This window comes from Curcuma longa, chromosome 11, assembly GCF_044706935.1.
Source record: "Curcuma longa cultivar G26 ecotype Majalengka, Jawa Barat chromosome 11, ITB_CL_G26_1.1, whole genome shotgun sequence".
NCBI classification, from domain to species: Eukaryota; Viridiplantae; Streptophyta; class Magnoliopsida; order Zingiberales; family Zingiberaceae; genus Curcuma; species Curcuma longa.
In genome coordinates this window covers 17172043-17186825 of record NC_133871.1, presented here as the reverse complement: position 1 = coordinate 17186825, position 14783 = coordinate 17172043, and the positions used below count along the sequence as shown (strand labels likewise).

Here is a 14783-nt window from a genome sequence, read left to right as displayed (position 1 = left end):
TTTGGAAGTTGATGTGTTAGGTGGGGTCCAAATCCGTGGGCCGGTTTAATGTCACGCTGGCGCTGAGCGGCCGGCCCAGACGTCAGTTGCTCTTGAAGACCACGTCGCACGGACTCCACCCACCCACCTACCACACCGGACGCTGCCCGACTGCCCGACTGCTTTACCTACCGCGACCATTTCTCATTTCTCAACCTGCCCGCGCTATAAATGAACGAAACCCGCCCCACCTTCCCTTCAGGGATCTCTTCGATCTCCGCTGACCGCCCCGCCCTCCACCAGCTTCCTCCTCTTCTTTCGTCGCCTTCAACGAAGACCAAATCGAGAAGAGGAAGGAGCAGCGGAGCGGAGGGAGGATCGGCAATTAGATCCACAAAATCAAATTGAGCAACACTCGGAACAGGGATTTGATTTTTTCTACCCCGATTCTGTCGATCTGATCGCTTCCATGGCGCTTCCAATCTCAAATCACATCGGAGCGGAGCATCCTGCTCTCGCCGCAGCTGTCAAGTTTACCGTCGGCGGCAGATCGTCCGTGTCTGTTGGCAGATCGGCTCCGGTGGCTGCCAAATTGAACAACAACAAGCAACAGCGGCGCAAAAACGAGGTGGCCTCGCCTTTCGAGATGGCCGACGACATTGCCTCCCGCCTGAGCCACGACATCACCGTTGCGCACCTCGAGCGACTATTCAGAAAGCAGGCGGCCGGCGGATCCTCACCGCCGCCTGACGGAGACCCCTTCGGTCGCCTCCCGGCACGCGTCGCCTACCAGGGCTCCCCTGGATCTTACTGCCAGGAGGCCGCCGCCCGTGCCTTCCCTTCCTCCGCCGCCGCGACCCTCCTCCCCTGCTTCCAGATGGAGGACGCCTTCGCCGCCCTCGAGGATCTCGCCGCTGACCGCGCCGTCATCCCCGCCGAGAACTCCCTCGACGGACCCATCGACCGGAACCTCGACCTCCTCCTCCGCCACCCCGGCGTCCGCATCCTCGGCGAACTCGTCCTCCCCGTCAACCACTGCCTCCTTTCCCTCCCCGGCGCCCCCAAATCCGCCCTCCGCCGCGTGATCAGCCACCCGCAGGCGCTCTCCCACTGCCGTCGGAGCCTGGAAGCGCTCGATCTCGAAGTCGACGAGGTCGCCAGCGCTGCAGACGCCGCCCGCTTCGTGGCGGAGAACCGGGTCGCCGACACAGCGGTGATCGGTAGCCGGATAGCCGCATGCGAGTTCGGCCTGCGGGTGCTGGATCCCAATTTCCAGGACCGCCAACTGGGCGGTAACTTCAATCGATTCCTCCAGCTCGGACTCTCCTCCGCCGCGATGGCGTCCTCCGCCGCGGCGGAGCACAAGACCACCTTGGCCTTCGCCCTCCATGGGGGGCCGTCGGATCTGTTCTCGGCGATGTGGATCTTCGAGAGCCACGGCGTGAGGGTGGCGCGCGTCGACCACCGGCCGAACCGCGAGAGGCCTCTCCGCATAGTGGACGGCGCCGGAGGGAAGGTGGCGTACTTCGACTACGTCTTCGTGATGGATGTGGAAGGGAGCATATGGGACGCCGCCGTGAAGGCCGCGATCGCGCGCTTGACGGAGATCGCCGCTTTCGCACGTGTGCTTGGTAGCTACCCAAGCACGTGCCACTCACGTTGACCGGTCAAATTAATTTTAGAGTTCAATCAGCTCTGTTATGTATAGAAACAGAATATACCCGCCCAAAGAAAGAAAGGCGGCAATTATCATAAAATATGATCTTATATTCCAAAGTGTATGATATTGTGTTAGCGTGAGGTTGTTGGATGCCATATTTTATTTTATTTTTTAATGTAATATGATATTCAGTTCTTTAATTATTCAGGATAAAAGCATTATTTATTATAAAATCATTTGAGACAGCTAGAATTTTTGAAATTATTTTTTAAAATACTAATTTAATAAAAAAAAATATTGATCCATTTAAAAGTCTTATTTTAATAATATTATCTTGTGTATCTATTCAAGTAACGTGACCGCGTTTTGGAGAATATTATAGAAAAAATACAAAGGAAAGAAAAAATGAAAAACGTTGGCCTACCCGCAATAAACCTTCACGGGCGGGCGGTTTTTTAAATAAAAGAAAAGTCGATTTCTTTGGAGTGAAATATATGACGCGAGCATGACATGCACCGTGACGTCGGTAACTTAATTGGGTTGGTGTGAGTGGTAGGTGTAGGTGGGTGTGGGAATGGGTGGACCAAATCATATGATTAATAAATAGATAAATAGTTGAGAGGTGGACTGAGACTCCTCACCTGATTTGCGTTAAGTCTTAACTTCAATTTCGTCGGAACTTGTATTTGACGTCTGACGAAGGTAGGGTTAGGTGCCACACAAACCAAGTCTTATTTATTTATTTAGGTATTCAATTTTTTTAAATAATTCAGATATTTAAATAGTTCGATATCATAAATTTTTTAAATCTTTAAAATATAATATGCCCTTAAAAATCCCGTCCCATCTCTTGCACCATATTTCTGAGGCAAATCAAATAGAGTTTGTACTTTGTTCCTGATTAATAATATTAAAATTGATCAATTAATGATAAAATATGAAGTTCATCATCGATTAGACGCACTAAAGTTGTTAGTAAAATATGAATCTAAAGTCTGAAATAGGAACAAAAATTTTGTTCAAAATTGATTAATGAATCTATATTATTTACATTCATAAATTTTAAAGTTTAATAATTTTTCAAAACATACAGTAACGAAAGCACGTTTTTTTTTTTTTGCTTGACCCACTCACCCATGCATGAACCGGAGAACGCATTGAATATATTCACATTGTTCACGTTTGTTTTTTCTTCGGAAGGTTCATCACATTGCTGCTCCATCCATAAGCCTCCTACCATTCAACTTATTTGATATGACTTTTCATGCAGTCCACTGTGATTCTGACATTTGGTCTATTTCCAATAATGCAACCGTAAATGTTGAACATGCACTCCAAATTAAAAGCAAAATATCCTCTCGCATATTAGCAGGACCACAGAAAATAGTGAGAATCAATAATAAGGTCGGAGGGTTTGTTTCAAGCACCTTTGTGCGAGAGACAGCAAGAGTCAGTCACAGCAAGGCTGCAGGGCAACACCAAACATTCGCAACATTTTACCAAATTCTCCAAGTATCAGTTGGATCGTGTACAATCAATAAGAATTTACTAAAAAATACCATTAAGATTAGAAGGAAAACAGAAAAAATTAAGATCTGAAGATCACAAATGCCACACCAAAACACAAAAAAGCAAGGTCCTTTAGAAATTGAGTTTTTATTCGAGTACATCTGAAGTCATCAACTTTAAATCCAGTTCAAAATTCGCATCAGGAAAAAATTGATGTGTAATAATATTAATTTATACAGAAGGAAGTTCTGTATTGGTTCAAATATTACACCTATGGTATGGAATAGTAAGAAAGGAAGAAGGGGGAAAAAACAAAAGTCTGATCAAGTACCTTTTTGTGTGTTTTTGATAGAGCCTATGGGAATGGAAGTGAGATTCCAATGTTACTAGGTTTCTGCTAAGCTGTACAACTGGAAGATATCTCGAAGGAACAACATAATTAATCATAACAGAAAATATCCAATATTGTACAAACAATGACTAAAGAACATGACACAGGTCATGAAATCATAATAACAGCAGATGACAGTTTTTACATGCAACCATCAAAATGCTCAGGATGAGCAGCAGGTGCTCTTCTGATTCACAGGTTGTCCACGGATTTGTACTGTTGGTGGCCTGGCGTTGTTGCCGGCTGGTTGGCTAGCCATCCTGCAAGCAGTGTTCTTGTCACACTACCAGAACATTCTCAAACAACACGATGGAGGAAACTATAAACGTGAAATGATACCTGTTCTTGATGGCAGCAGTCATGGCCATGAAGGCATGCTCCACATTGGTAGCATTTTTCGCACTAGTCTCCATGAAAGGGATGCCGATCTCATCCGCGAACGCCTGCATTGGCAAAAACAAAAATAATTAATCGTTGTCACAGCAAAAGCTAGTGAAACAATTGAGGAATTATGGCAAGTGGGTAATTCCTCGAGCAAGGCCAAAACATGTCAGATTTGGAGTAAGTCACTGCATCTAATTGCAGGTTAGTAGTATCGTCTGACAAATTACCTTGGCTGTCTCGTAAGAGACAACTTTATTTGCAGTAAGATCACTTTTGTTGCCCACCAGAAGCTTGTTCACATTATCACTTGCATATCTGTCAATCTCATTTAGCCAAGTCTTGACATTATTGAAGCTCTCCTGGTCTGTCACATCATACACCACCTGTAGAAGGTAGTGTATGAGCAGATGCTCTTCCATAAGATTAACGTGCAAAGAACAAAAGCATTTGTGTACATTTGACTTACAATGATGCCATGGGCACCTCGGTAATAGCTGCTTGTAATTGTTCTGAAACGCTCTTGCCCAGCAGTATCCCACTTGCAACGAGAGAAAAAACAATTATAGAAATAGCTGTGTCCGCCACCCATAACAGATACTCATGTGAGTCTTAGTAGCATAGCAATCGATCATTGGATGATGATATGATATCCACAAGCCTTTTGCAATGAAGCAAACAACTTCCACGTAGGGCACTTAAAGGTTTCTTTTGCATAGGCTTGTTCTATTTTTAGTGGCACAAATAGAAAATGAGTAACAGCTTGAAGCCATTGAAAATAAAACTCACGATTTGAAGCTTAATGGTCTTCCCATCCTGCTCGACTGTGCGTATTTTCTGTAAGAAGATATAAATCTTGTCAGGTTCTGTAATCTTTCACTGATTTTATGTATAACGGAAAGAGAGAGCTTACAAAATCAACTCCAATAGTACTTATGTAACTTTCCAGATAGGAATCATCCTACGAAAAAAGAGGAAACGAAGTTAGCAAGATATGCAGAATCTCGGGAGTACAAAATGTGTACTTTCTCATTGCAAATAAGATACATTTGGAAAAAAAACATACAACGAAAAACAAAATGATATAACTTCATTGTCCCATGATATAGATAAATTGTTGTGGGCACCAAAACTATTGTCCTGTGTCACGATTTAGACCACACAAGAGTTACCAACTTTTATAGGTAAATTTTATGACAATTTAAAGTTAATTCATGAATAAAATATGCGGCAAAGATATTCTATTATTTTATATGGAACAACTTTATGACTTAGTTGTTATTATGAGATGTGCAAAACTGACATTGTATATAAAAATTGCACAATCGACCAACAAAATAGTAAGCTAATAACAAATGCCATTCGCATCAAATATGTTTTGCTTTCTCCAATAATTAGTATTTGCAAACATTACTAATTGCAAATCTAGTCCCTAAGAGAAGATTGTAGAAAATTAGGCAATGTAAAATAAAAAATCTATAGCAAACCAAGCCATTAACACTCAAGCTGGACATGATTTCTAAAACTACACTTATAGACAACCAGCAAATTCCATTTCTCCATGATAAAACAGAGAATGTATGTAGGTGCCAAAACTATATTGAGAGCAGCACTTAAACTGGATGCCTTATATAGGAGGATCATTTTGTAACAGCATTTCCAATGAATATAAGACAGAATAAGTCACAGCAAGAATATGGAATTTTAACAATCAACTCAAGATATATTATTGCAACTGAAATGTAGGATATAATAATAAACAGCTAATGCAAGTTGCATCTTACCGCAAATCTCAGGAGCAAGCATGACTTTCCAACGCCTGAGTCTCCAATAAGCAAAAGTTTGAATAGATAGTCACTACGAAAAGAAGCATGCATTTAAGTTAGTTTTGCACCAAATGCATGTAACTGTTAGCTGTAAAATGAATTTTAACTTGGATAACTTGACACCATTCGAACGGTGTTAAAAAAACACATAACCCAATCTGCCTGAAAAATTATAGTTATTTAGCCTAGAGTTGGTCTCAATTCTCAAGTTTTAGGAAATTAAGAAGGGATCAAGGTTACCTTCTCAGGGAAACTAACCCTGATCCCTGAACAAACCTAAATAGGTATCTATAGTTTTTGACCTGCAACTAACTATCATACACAAAAGACAACTTTACTGAAATCAACCTAACTAGACTGATTTAGAATGCAAATCAGTTCTCAAATTTTGAATTTAACCATATTTATATTTAAGATAATCCGGTTCAAACATGTGGGGTTGAGTTAGTGAAATTTTTGAGAAGTTGGGAATTATATATTGTCTCTCCTTATAGGCTATTTTCTGTTACTCTCCCAATTACTCTCTCCTGATTCCTATCCTTTTCCCCTCATTGCGCGACATAGCTGCTGCACCTCTTGACTTCTCTTCCTTCTATTTTTCCTTTCCTTTAACTCCCTCTTGATTTTGCTCTTGTGGGCAGCCGAAGCTGCAAGTATCACCTGAGTAAGGGCAGTTGATTGTTTGGCCCACATTTATCAAACCTTTTGAGATTTTTGAGCAAATTGGTGCAATAACCTATCAACTTGGTAAAAAGCAAGTTGATAGGTTAAGATACACATTAACTATCAAATTCTAAAATCTCTAACCAATAATATACCAATGAGTTACTTATACCGTATGATTATACGTGATATGGCAAACAACTGATACAATAACCTTCAAACACTATAGACCATGGAATATGAGTCATTTTGTTATCAAATTTAGATACATTTTTAACAATCATGGCAAGTAGCAATCTGCTAATGAATCCAACGATCAAAGGTAGAACAATCAATTCACAAATGGAAGGACTCGCTCTCTAGATCCGAAAGACACGCATGTCAACATCGTCTAATCTAAAGCCCAATTCTGCAATAAAGAACCATAATCACAGAATATTTTATAATTCTACCGAGAAAACCTGGATCTGACTAACAGATAAGGGAAGTCATTTCTCCATAACCAGAAAAATCAACTTACAATTCTAAGCCCCAGGACCTATGACATTTAGCAAACAGAACCGTGATTTGAAAACGAAAAAAAATAAAAACACAAGCAGGATTGGGGTACTAAGATGCGTCACTTACTACTCCGGATTCATGGCGGACACAGCCAGTAGGCCGGCGGCTCAGTCGATACCTTTCCTGGAATTCGCGATTGAAGGCGCTTGCTCTTCTGCGTTGCCGAACCCAAAAAAAGGGCAACGAAGGAGAAAGGAAGGGGAAGAAACGAGCAGGCTAGCGATTTTCCGAGAAGCGTGGACGGCCAGGGCTTCCTAAATATCGTCGACGTGGTGGAGAGAGGGAAGACCGACACGGCACTAGAATCGACGGTTGAGATATCTCATCACGGAAACAACATCGATGGTCAAAGGAGACATCAGACTAGACTCGGGTTGATCGAATAAATTGATTGAATCAAATTTAAAAATTTAATTCGATTATTTTAAAATTTTAATTTTTTAAAAAATATTATTAATCCGATTGGATTTTGATTTTAAAATTTTTTATTTGATTATATTGAATAAATAAAATTAATTAAAATAAAAAAAATCTATAAATTTTCAAGAAAATGAACATATAAATTCTTAACTAATTAATAAATTTTCTATAATATTTTAAAAAATTAATTATTTTAATTATTTCAACTAATTTAATTTTTGATTGAGTTAATCGATATTTTATTAATTTAATTTATTTGATTTTTATTTAAAAATTTAATCGATTCGATTAGTTTAAAAAATTTAATTCGATTCAATTTTGATTAATTCAGTTCAGTTCAATTTAATTTTAATTGAATACTCAATTCTAACTTAAGTTACAACATGAAATGTCTGAAATAAATTTAATATTTAATTTTATAAAAACTTATTTATATGCAATTAAAACATATAAAATTAATTAAATAAATAAATTTAAATAATTTATTAAATTAAATGAATATATATATATATATATATATTTTTTATTAATATTCATAAACAACCTTCGTGTCATGAATAACATTAATCAATAAAATTGATATCAATATATTAAATAATAAATACATTTATATTATTAAATTTAATAATTAATTAAATAAGTTTAAAATGTAAAAATTTTAAATAATTAAATAAATTTGAATTGAAAACTCGATAACATCTAAACGATCAAAACTTAAGTTAAATTTGAATTAAAAAATAAATTAAATTTAAATAATTATTTTAATGATATAATTTATTTTAGATTCGATTCGAATTTTGAAGGAACAATTTAATATATTATTTTATTAAATAAATTTAAATATTATAAAATTTAACTCGATTTAATTTGTTTACAGCCCTAGCTTGAGCTGGATGAGTTGGACCGCCGTGCAGGGTGAGATTTGAACGAGGAATTTTAAAGGAACACGCAGTGTCTCCATTGCGCTAGTCAATGATAATTCAGTGTTATGCAGGAGGTCTTTTATCCCAATACATGAGAAGTTCAACAGGACAGAAAAGGTTTATAGATTATGCATAGTCATGATTCTTCTGTTTTAGACATGAGATAAGAGAATTTATTATAATATAATATTTATTTTTATTAAAGACATAATAAATATTTGTAATACAAATGCCCCAGGTTTATTCCACAAGAGGAATACAAATACAACAAAAGTAATTCATTACAAGTGTTCCGATCAAACACTATGGATGGTCAAACTATCAGTCAACGAATAGTCCGATGTGGACGATCTCCTGGATGAGTTAGAATGCGAGAGACGATCAAAATCTGAAACACACCTCAAAGAGAGTTAGACTGGTGTCGGAGAGTCCTGCAGGCCACTCTGACGTTCAAGTTAGGATATCATAAAAAGTGAACAGAAAATAAGATAATACTAGTAGAGTTTTCGAAGTCAAACCTGGAATAAAACTGTGAGTTAAATCTTTTATAACTTGTTTAAGGCATCTCTATGTCGCATGGGATAAAACCCTTATAGCAATCTACAAAGGGGACTAGGATCCGATAGCCGTTTTCTTTTGATCTTATGTGCAGAAATAGGGGTATCCAAGGAGATCGGGTTTAACAACTTCATAACTGCTTGTACATCCTTGAATTGTTATATGTTCGTGAGAATATTTGCGTTCCCCTTTAGTAAGCCATATAAGATAGCGGTTTATCGGAAACGTGTAGGTGGAGTCTAGGATGGGGCGGAGTGGTCAAGACAAGACTTGAGGTCAAGATGGCTGAGACGAGACGATTGAGATGCCGAGATGAGGCTGACCGAAACGAGATGACTGTGATGATCGAGACGAGACGACTGAAATGTCGAGACAAGGCTGGTCGAGACGAGACAACTAAGATGACCGAGACAAGATGACTGGGATGACTGTGACGAGGCTAGCCGAGATGACTTCGGGGGCCCAAGTTAAATCCAAGACTGAGCCCATGTTGAGCTCGAAGTACGATCTGAACCTGAGATAACAGATATCCTATTCTGATGGGATTGGGTCCGAGACGAGACTGACCAAGACGAGACAACGAAGATGATCGAGATGAGACTGGCCGAGACGAGACGATCGAGATGACCGAGATGAGATTGACTGAAATGACTGAGGAGGCTCAAGTCAAACCTAGGGCTGAGCCTATGTTGAGTTTGAGGTACGATCTAATTCCAAGGTGATAGATATCCCACTCTAGTGGGATTGAATCCGTGTTGATCTGTCTTACCATATTGGTTCGGACCTTGACCTTCGCATGATTCTTGACTTTTATGTTGGGGGAGCCACGTCCTTCATGACACCGCATCAACAAGTGTATGCACATTATGTATTTTAATGATATGCATATCACTGATACAAATTTTATATGGAAATTAAGGATCATCTTTCCTATTAAACTATTCTGATTTAGATACAATTAACTACTCTAGAAATTGTTTAAATTATAAATCTATATTTTCAATTTAACAATTAATTTAGATACGCATGTGTTCATGAGTTTTAATTAGAAATCACAATTTCAGTTTTATAATGATTTTGGGGTTCTCTATTTCTAGGCTTCACTCACTATTTGATTCCGTCAGTATAAATAATTAAATGAATTCCTCCACGAAATGTAATCTTATCTTTTATTTCTAATACTTTAATTGTTAATAAATCTTTTACCTTTGAGAATTTTCTCAGATAATATGCAAATGATCAGTTTGACTTTTTCCAGGATCTCATAATCTATCGCCAAAAGAATCTTTTTCAAGAAAATAGATTGGTTTTCATCAATTTTGTTTAAGGCAGGTAAGGCAGGAGGAGTCCTTAGCATGCAAGGAAGGATCCATTTCCTATGCATGCAAAGCAAAGCGAGAGAGATTAAGACAGAACAATTAAAAGGAAATTATAATTAAATGCCTTCCAGAACCCTTCTCTCCTGTTGATTTCTGTCATTTTATTCTTTTTTTTTTGTTCGCTTTATCCTCTCTTTCTTTCTCCTGGGTGCCTTCCTGGACTGGAGAGAAGAACACTGGAGCTTTGTGTTGAAAAAAAAGAGGAGCTTTTGGTCATATTGTGGAAGATGTTATAGAAGAATACCTAAAATTTAGCAGAAATTCTGATAAAAATCAAGTTTTTTGTTCTCGAGTTATCCTTCTTTTTTGCTGCTGCTTGTCTGTGAGGATTTCTGTTGGAATTAACAAGTGGAAGGGGAAAGGGGGAAAGTGCGAATGGGAAAGCAAGGACCTTGCTGCCATTGTGGAGTCACAAGTGAGCTCCTTTCTCCATAGTTTAACCTAATCTGGATCTTCGTTCCGCATGCCTGATTTATTTCTTTATTCCTTATCTGATTTTAGTGTTTCTTGGTGTCTTTGACAAATTGTTTGAAGACTGATGGCAAATTTCTTGTTCTCCCCGTTAATCTTCTCTTTGAAGTCTTGCTCGCTTCCAGGAATTTTGCTGTCTAAGAGGTTTCATGTTCATTGGTGTCGGATCAAATGGGTCATCTTGTATTCTTTTCTGTCTTGTTGATTCGTCTGCGTAGTTTCCTTGGTCTGTTCTTCGGGCAGATTGCTGGGGAGAGGTTGACTTCTTCCTGTCTAGTATTGAACAAAAAAAAAAAAACTGAATCTAATCAAACTTTATGCTTAGTTTCAATAGGTCTCTTTTATTTTCTGAAGGCCCTAGTTAGGATTTTACACAGATGCAATTTGTGATAATCCCACAGCTTCTCAGGAGCATACCTATCCAAATCTAAAGATATTTGAAGTAGCCATGCATTTTGTTCAGAATCTTACCTGCAACAAATATTGCAAATTTTTCAGAGGTTTTGTGAGGTCTCCTGCCTCTTTTGGTAGCTTCAAGAAAATTAGTTATCCACTTGGTTGGAGTGACTTTGCGGTTGTTTCACTTGGCTATATCGTGGAAACCGGCCAAAAATCATAACATTCAACTATTAGAATTCATGCATTATCAGTTTAAATGCAATCAGTCTTACTCACTCCCTACAATTGAGATATCCAATGTATACACCATAGGACCTGACCTGCTTGTTATTAGGAGCAACTTTAAAATAACATTCTAATTATGTGTCCTAAATGAAATCTAGTTCGCATATTTCTGCTGGTTCTCATCTTCTAATGAATGTAAAACCAGCCAGGATTTTATAGGAGAGCTGATTCCATAGCTTCTTTGATGTTGTATTCTCTTCTAGCAATGCCACTTTCTATGCGCTGAAGGCTATTTTCTTAGGCATTGTGTATTTTGTTATTCCATTTCGTGGATTGATCCTTGAAACAATTATATATATAGTTAATGATTACGCCCCCTGAACTGTCAAGTGCGATCTTTTGAATTTGAATCCAAATTTCATGTAGTTTTTTATTACTGAGACTTGCTCTTGTACTCTGATAGTTATGTCATGCCATGGCATTTTGTTCACATAGGTCATAAATCATGTTCAAGAATTTAAGATACTATCATTTATTGTCTAAACAATACCAAAGCACAAATAAACAGACTAAGGATTTATCCCTTTTATGACTTCTAAAATGGCACTTTGCAGATATTGATTAGGCAGAGCAGTTGTTAAAGGTTTGTTATGTTGGTAATGATATATAATAATCATTTGTTTTTGCAACGTTAGGTCACGTATATTCCTCGCACAACCTTTTGGCTTTTAGATTTGCAGAAGGCAACATGATTCCTGTATTTCGATTGCTATTGCATCTTATTATCCTTTCCATTCATTCTACTTTTGCTTGTCCCAAAGGGAAAAAATGGAAGTTTGCTCCGGTAGGGAAATTGCATTTGCCAGTCACTATTATCTTTAGCATTTTGGAAATCTATGTTTCTGAGCATTCATATTCTCACCAAAGGCTAATGTTGATAGGCACTCCTCTCTGGAGGAATGGACCGCCCGAGAAACCAATATTATGCAATGCATGCGGTTCCAGGTGGAGAACCAAGGGTTCATTGACAAACTATATACCACTCCATGCTCGAGAAGCTTTTGATACGGCTGAGTTAAAAGTGCCAAAAGTAATAACCTTCAGATCCAATGAACAGAAGTTGCATAAAAACAAGCAAAACAAATGGAAATTTGAAAGCGAATGTGAAATGCAATATTACAATCAGAATTTCTGCAAGTTCATCGAGGGTGATACAAGCAATCATTCAAGTTCTGGGTCAGCTGTATCAGGTCCAGACAGCTGTTTGTACTACGGCACTGATGATGCCAGCAATATAACAGGTATCTTCTACTACCCTTCTCGTTTTCTCCCTACTTCAAACAATATCTTGATACTTGAATGACTGATTACTTCTTACTTTCCCCTTTATACTCTTTGGTATTTGGCCTCAAACCAATCCAAATAACATTTTCAACTTTTACACTGGATTCTTCTATCTTGACTCCAGATGATACTGGAGGGGCAAACCATTTCCATATTTGTATTGCCTCGTGTTATATTCTTCTTCAAAAAAAATCAAAAAATTCTTTCAATGATATCTATAGTATAAAACTTTTGATTGTTTTTGCAAAGATTCATCAGCAATTCTCAAAAGATGTATGATTTTCTAATATCTTACCATATCTTGTGCCTTCCACTATTCTTATTTAACTTAAAATACTTGTTCGGCAGCTAGATGAATTTAGCATATCATCCTTTTGCATTTGAAATGTTAGTATCATCTTCCACTGCAAGGTTAAATAATCAATACTAGTAGTCATCTGGCACGTTCAGTTTAACGATTAATACTACATTTGTCTGGTTAAGTTTATTCTTTCCATTAGCATGCTACAAGATATATGTATATTTAGAAATGCATCTTGTAATGTTCTATTATGCACTTAATCATCACCCTAATCTGTACATTGTGATTATTGAGTTGCCATTCCAGTTTCGGTGCAATCAAATGCCTGTGATTCATTGATTCCTTCTAAGAAGAGATCATTTGTTACTCGCCCGAAGCTTTCTGTTGAGAAACTCATAAAAGAATTATATTCCATATGGCATGAAGAGCAGGCTTCTAATCTGTCCATAAACTCAGAAGATGATCTGCTTTATAGCTGCAGTACCCCACTTGGTTCGATTGAGATTGGGTATGGAAGCGTACTCATTAAAACCGCAAGCTCAAAATCAGTAGAAGAGGAATCAGAAGCTAGCTCATTTCCAGTGGATAAATCATACAATACCAATGTAAGTTATTCAGGTTCAGCTTCTATTCAAAACTAGCAAATGCCGACTCCTTGTGCTAAGTCTTGCTCCACTTTGTAGTATGCACTGTCAAAGGAGATTGACGGAGGAAGTGACAGACCAATCACTCAAAATCTTGCTGGCCTTTCCGGTTTGGCATCTCTTAAAAGGAAGCATGAGAGGCAAAACCAGATCCATTCAGGTTTTGTTCTTAAATTCTTCTACAAAACAAGTGAAGCATTTTCTTTAATTGTCGTACTCATTTATCGTTTCATGTCTAATCAACTTCTCCAACATATATTGTAGAATTTCTCTTTGTTGATACTAGTTCGATACTAGTATGAGTTGCATATTCACTTGGAACACCAAAATGATCCCTACATATATGTCGAGAACCATGCTTTATGAATGTGTTTGCAGCCAAAAGAAAGATAAATACATCCAAAAGTTGATTCAGCAAATATGAGAATGTTAATATATCTGAGATTACTTCAGGAATCACAGTATAGTATACGATTGGTAGATAGTAAAACGATATAAAATAGATTATTATTCTCAATAGTTGCGCGGTGAATTTCAGATTTGAAGGGCACTGCGAGAAGCCCCAAAAGAGTGTGCCATTCTGGGGACAAGAACCCACCTTCAAAATGCTCAACTCAGTTGGATTCCAGTCTGCTCACAAAAGTAATCGATGTTCCAGAAAACCTTGCACACCATGATATTGCAGCTTGCTTCAGTCCTAGAAGAGTTTCTACAGCTCTTCCTGATAAGAGCTCTACCTTCTCGTCTCCAACACAGTTCATCGCCGACAGCTGCTAAAGTAAAATGCTTCTTAATTTTGCCTACAAACACATCAATTGCTGAAGCAGAACTGCTGTACCATCCTGTAAGAAGAAAACAAACCGAACGACGAGTGTAGTTGACATGTGATGGCTTGGGCTATAGTTTGTTTCTCGTATAGCCTGGCAAAATAGTTCTGATACAATTCAGAGTTAAAGATCATTTCATATTTTGTATAAACAGTGATGGATTGGAGTTACAGAGTTGATCTTTATAGCCAATAAAAGAATGCAATCAGCTAGAGCTCTATAATAACTGTGACTAAGTTATGGATCTCATTGTTGTATGTATGCTTCCTTTTCCAATTTAAAGCAACAATTTTAGACAAAACCATTCCTTTGAATTCCATAG

At 38.0% G+C, this 14783-nt stretch overlaps 2 protein-coding genes and 1 pseudogene across 2 annotated transcripts; 2 read left to right on the top strand and 1 right to left on the bottom strand.

Annotated features, from left to right (window-relative positions):
• Nucleotides 1–233: 233 nt before the first annotated feature.
• On the top strand, nt 234–1779 carry LOC141837895 (arogenate dehydratase/prephenate dehydratase 6, chloroplastic-like). The gene has a single exon (XM_074725266.1). It carries the CDS (start codon nt 449–451, stop codon nt 1640–1642), a length of 1194 nt encoding a protein of 397 aa, XP_074581367.1. The 5' UTR covers nt 234–448; the 3' UTR covers nt 1643–1779.
• Nucleotides 1780–3566: 1787 nt separating this feature from the next.
• On the bottom strand, nt 3567–7296 carry LOC141837989 (GTP-binding protein YPTM2-like; annotated as a pseudogene).
• A 3029-nt stretch (nt 7297–10325) lies between these two features.
• LOC141840554 (GATA transcription factor 26-like) lies at nt 10326–14670 on the top strand. Its single transcript, XM_074728581.1, has 5 exons — nt 10326–10665; nt 12287–12646; nt 13285–13595; nt 13674–13794; nt 14173–14670. Exons 1-5 carry the CDS (start codon nt 10626–10628, stop codon nt 14409–14411), a joined length of 1071 nt encoding a protein of 356 aa, XP_074584682.1. The 5' UTR covers nt 10326–10625; the 3' UTR covers nt 14412–14670.
• The last annotated feature ends 113 nt before the right edge of the window (nt 14671–14783 follow it).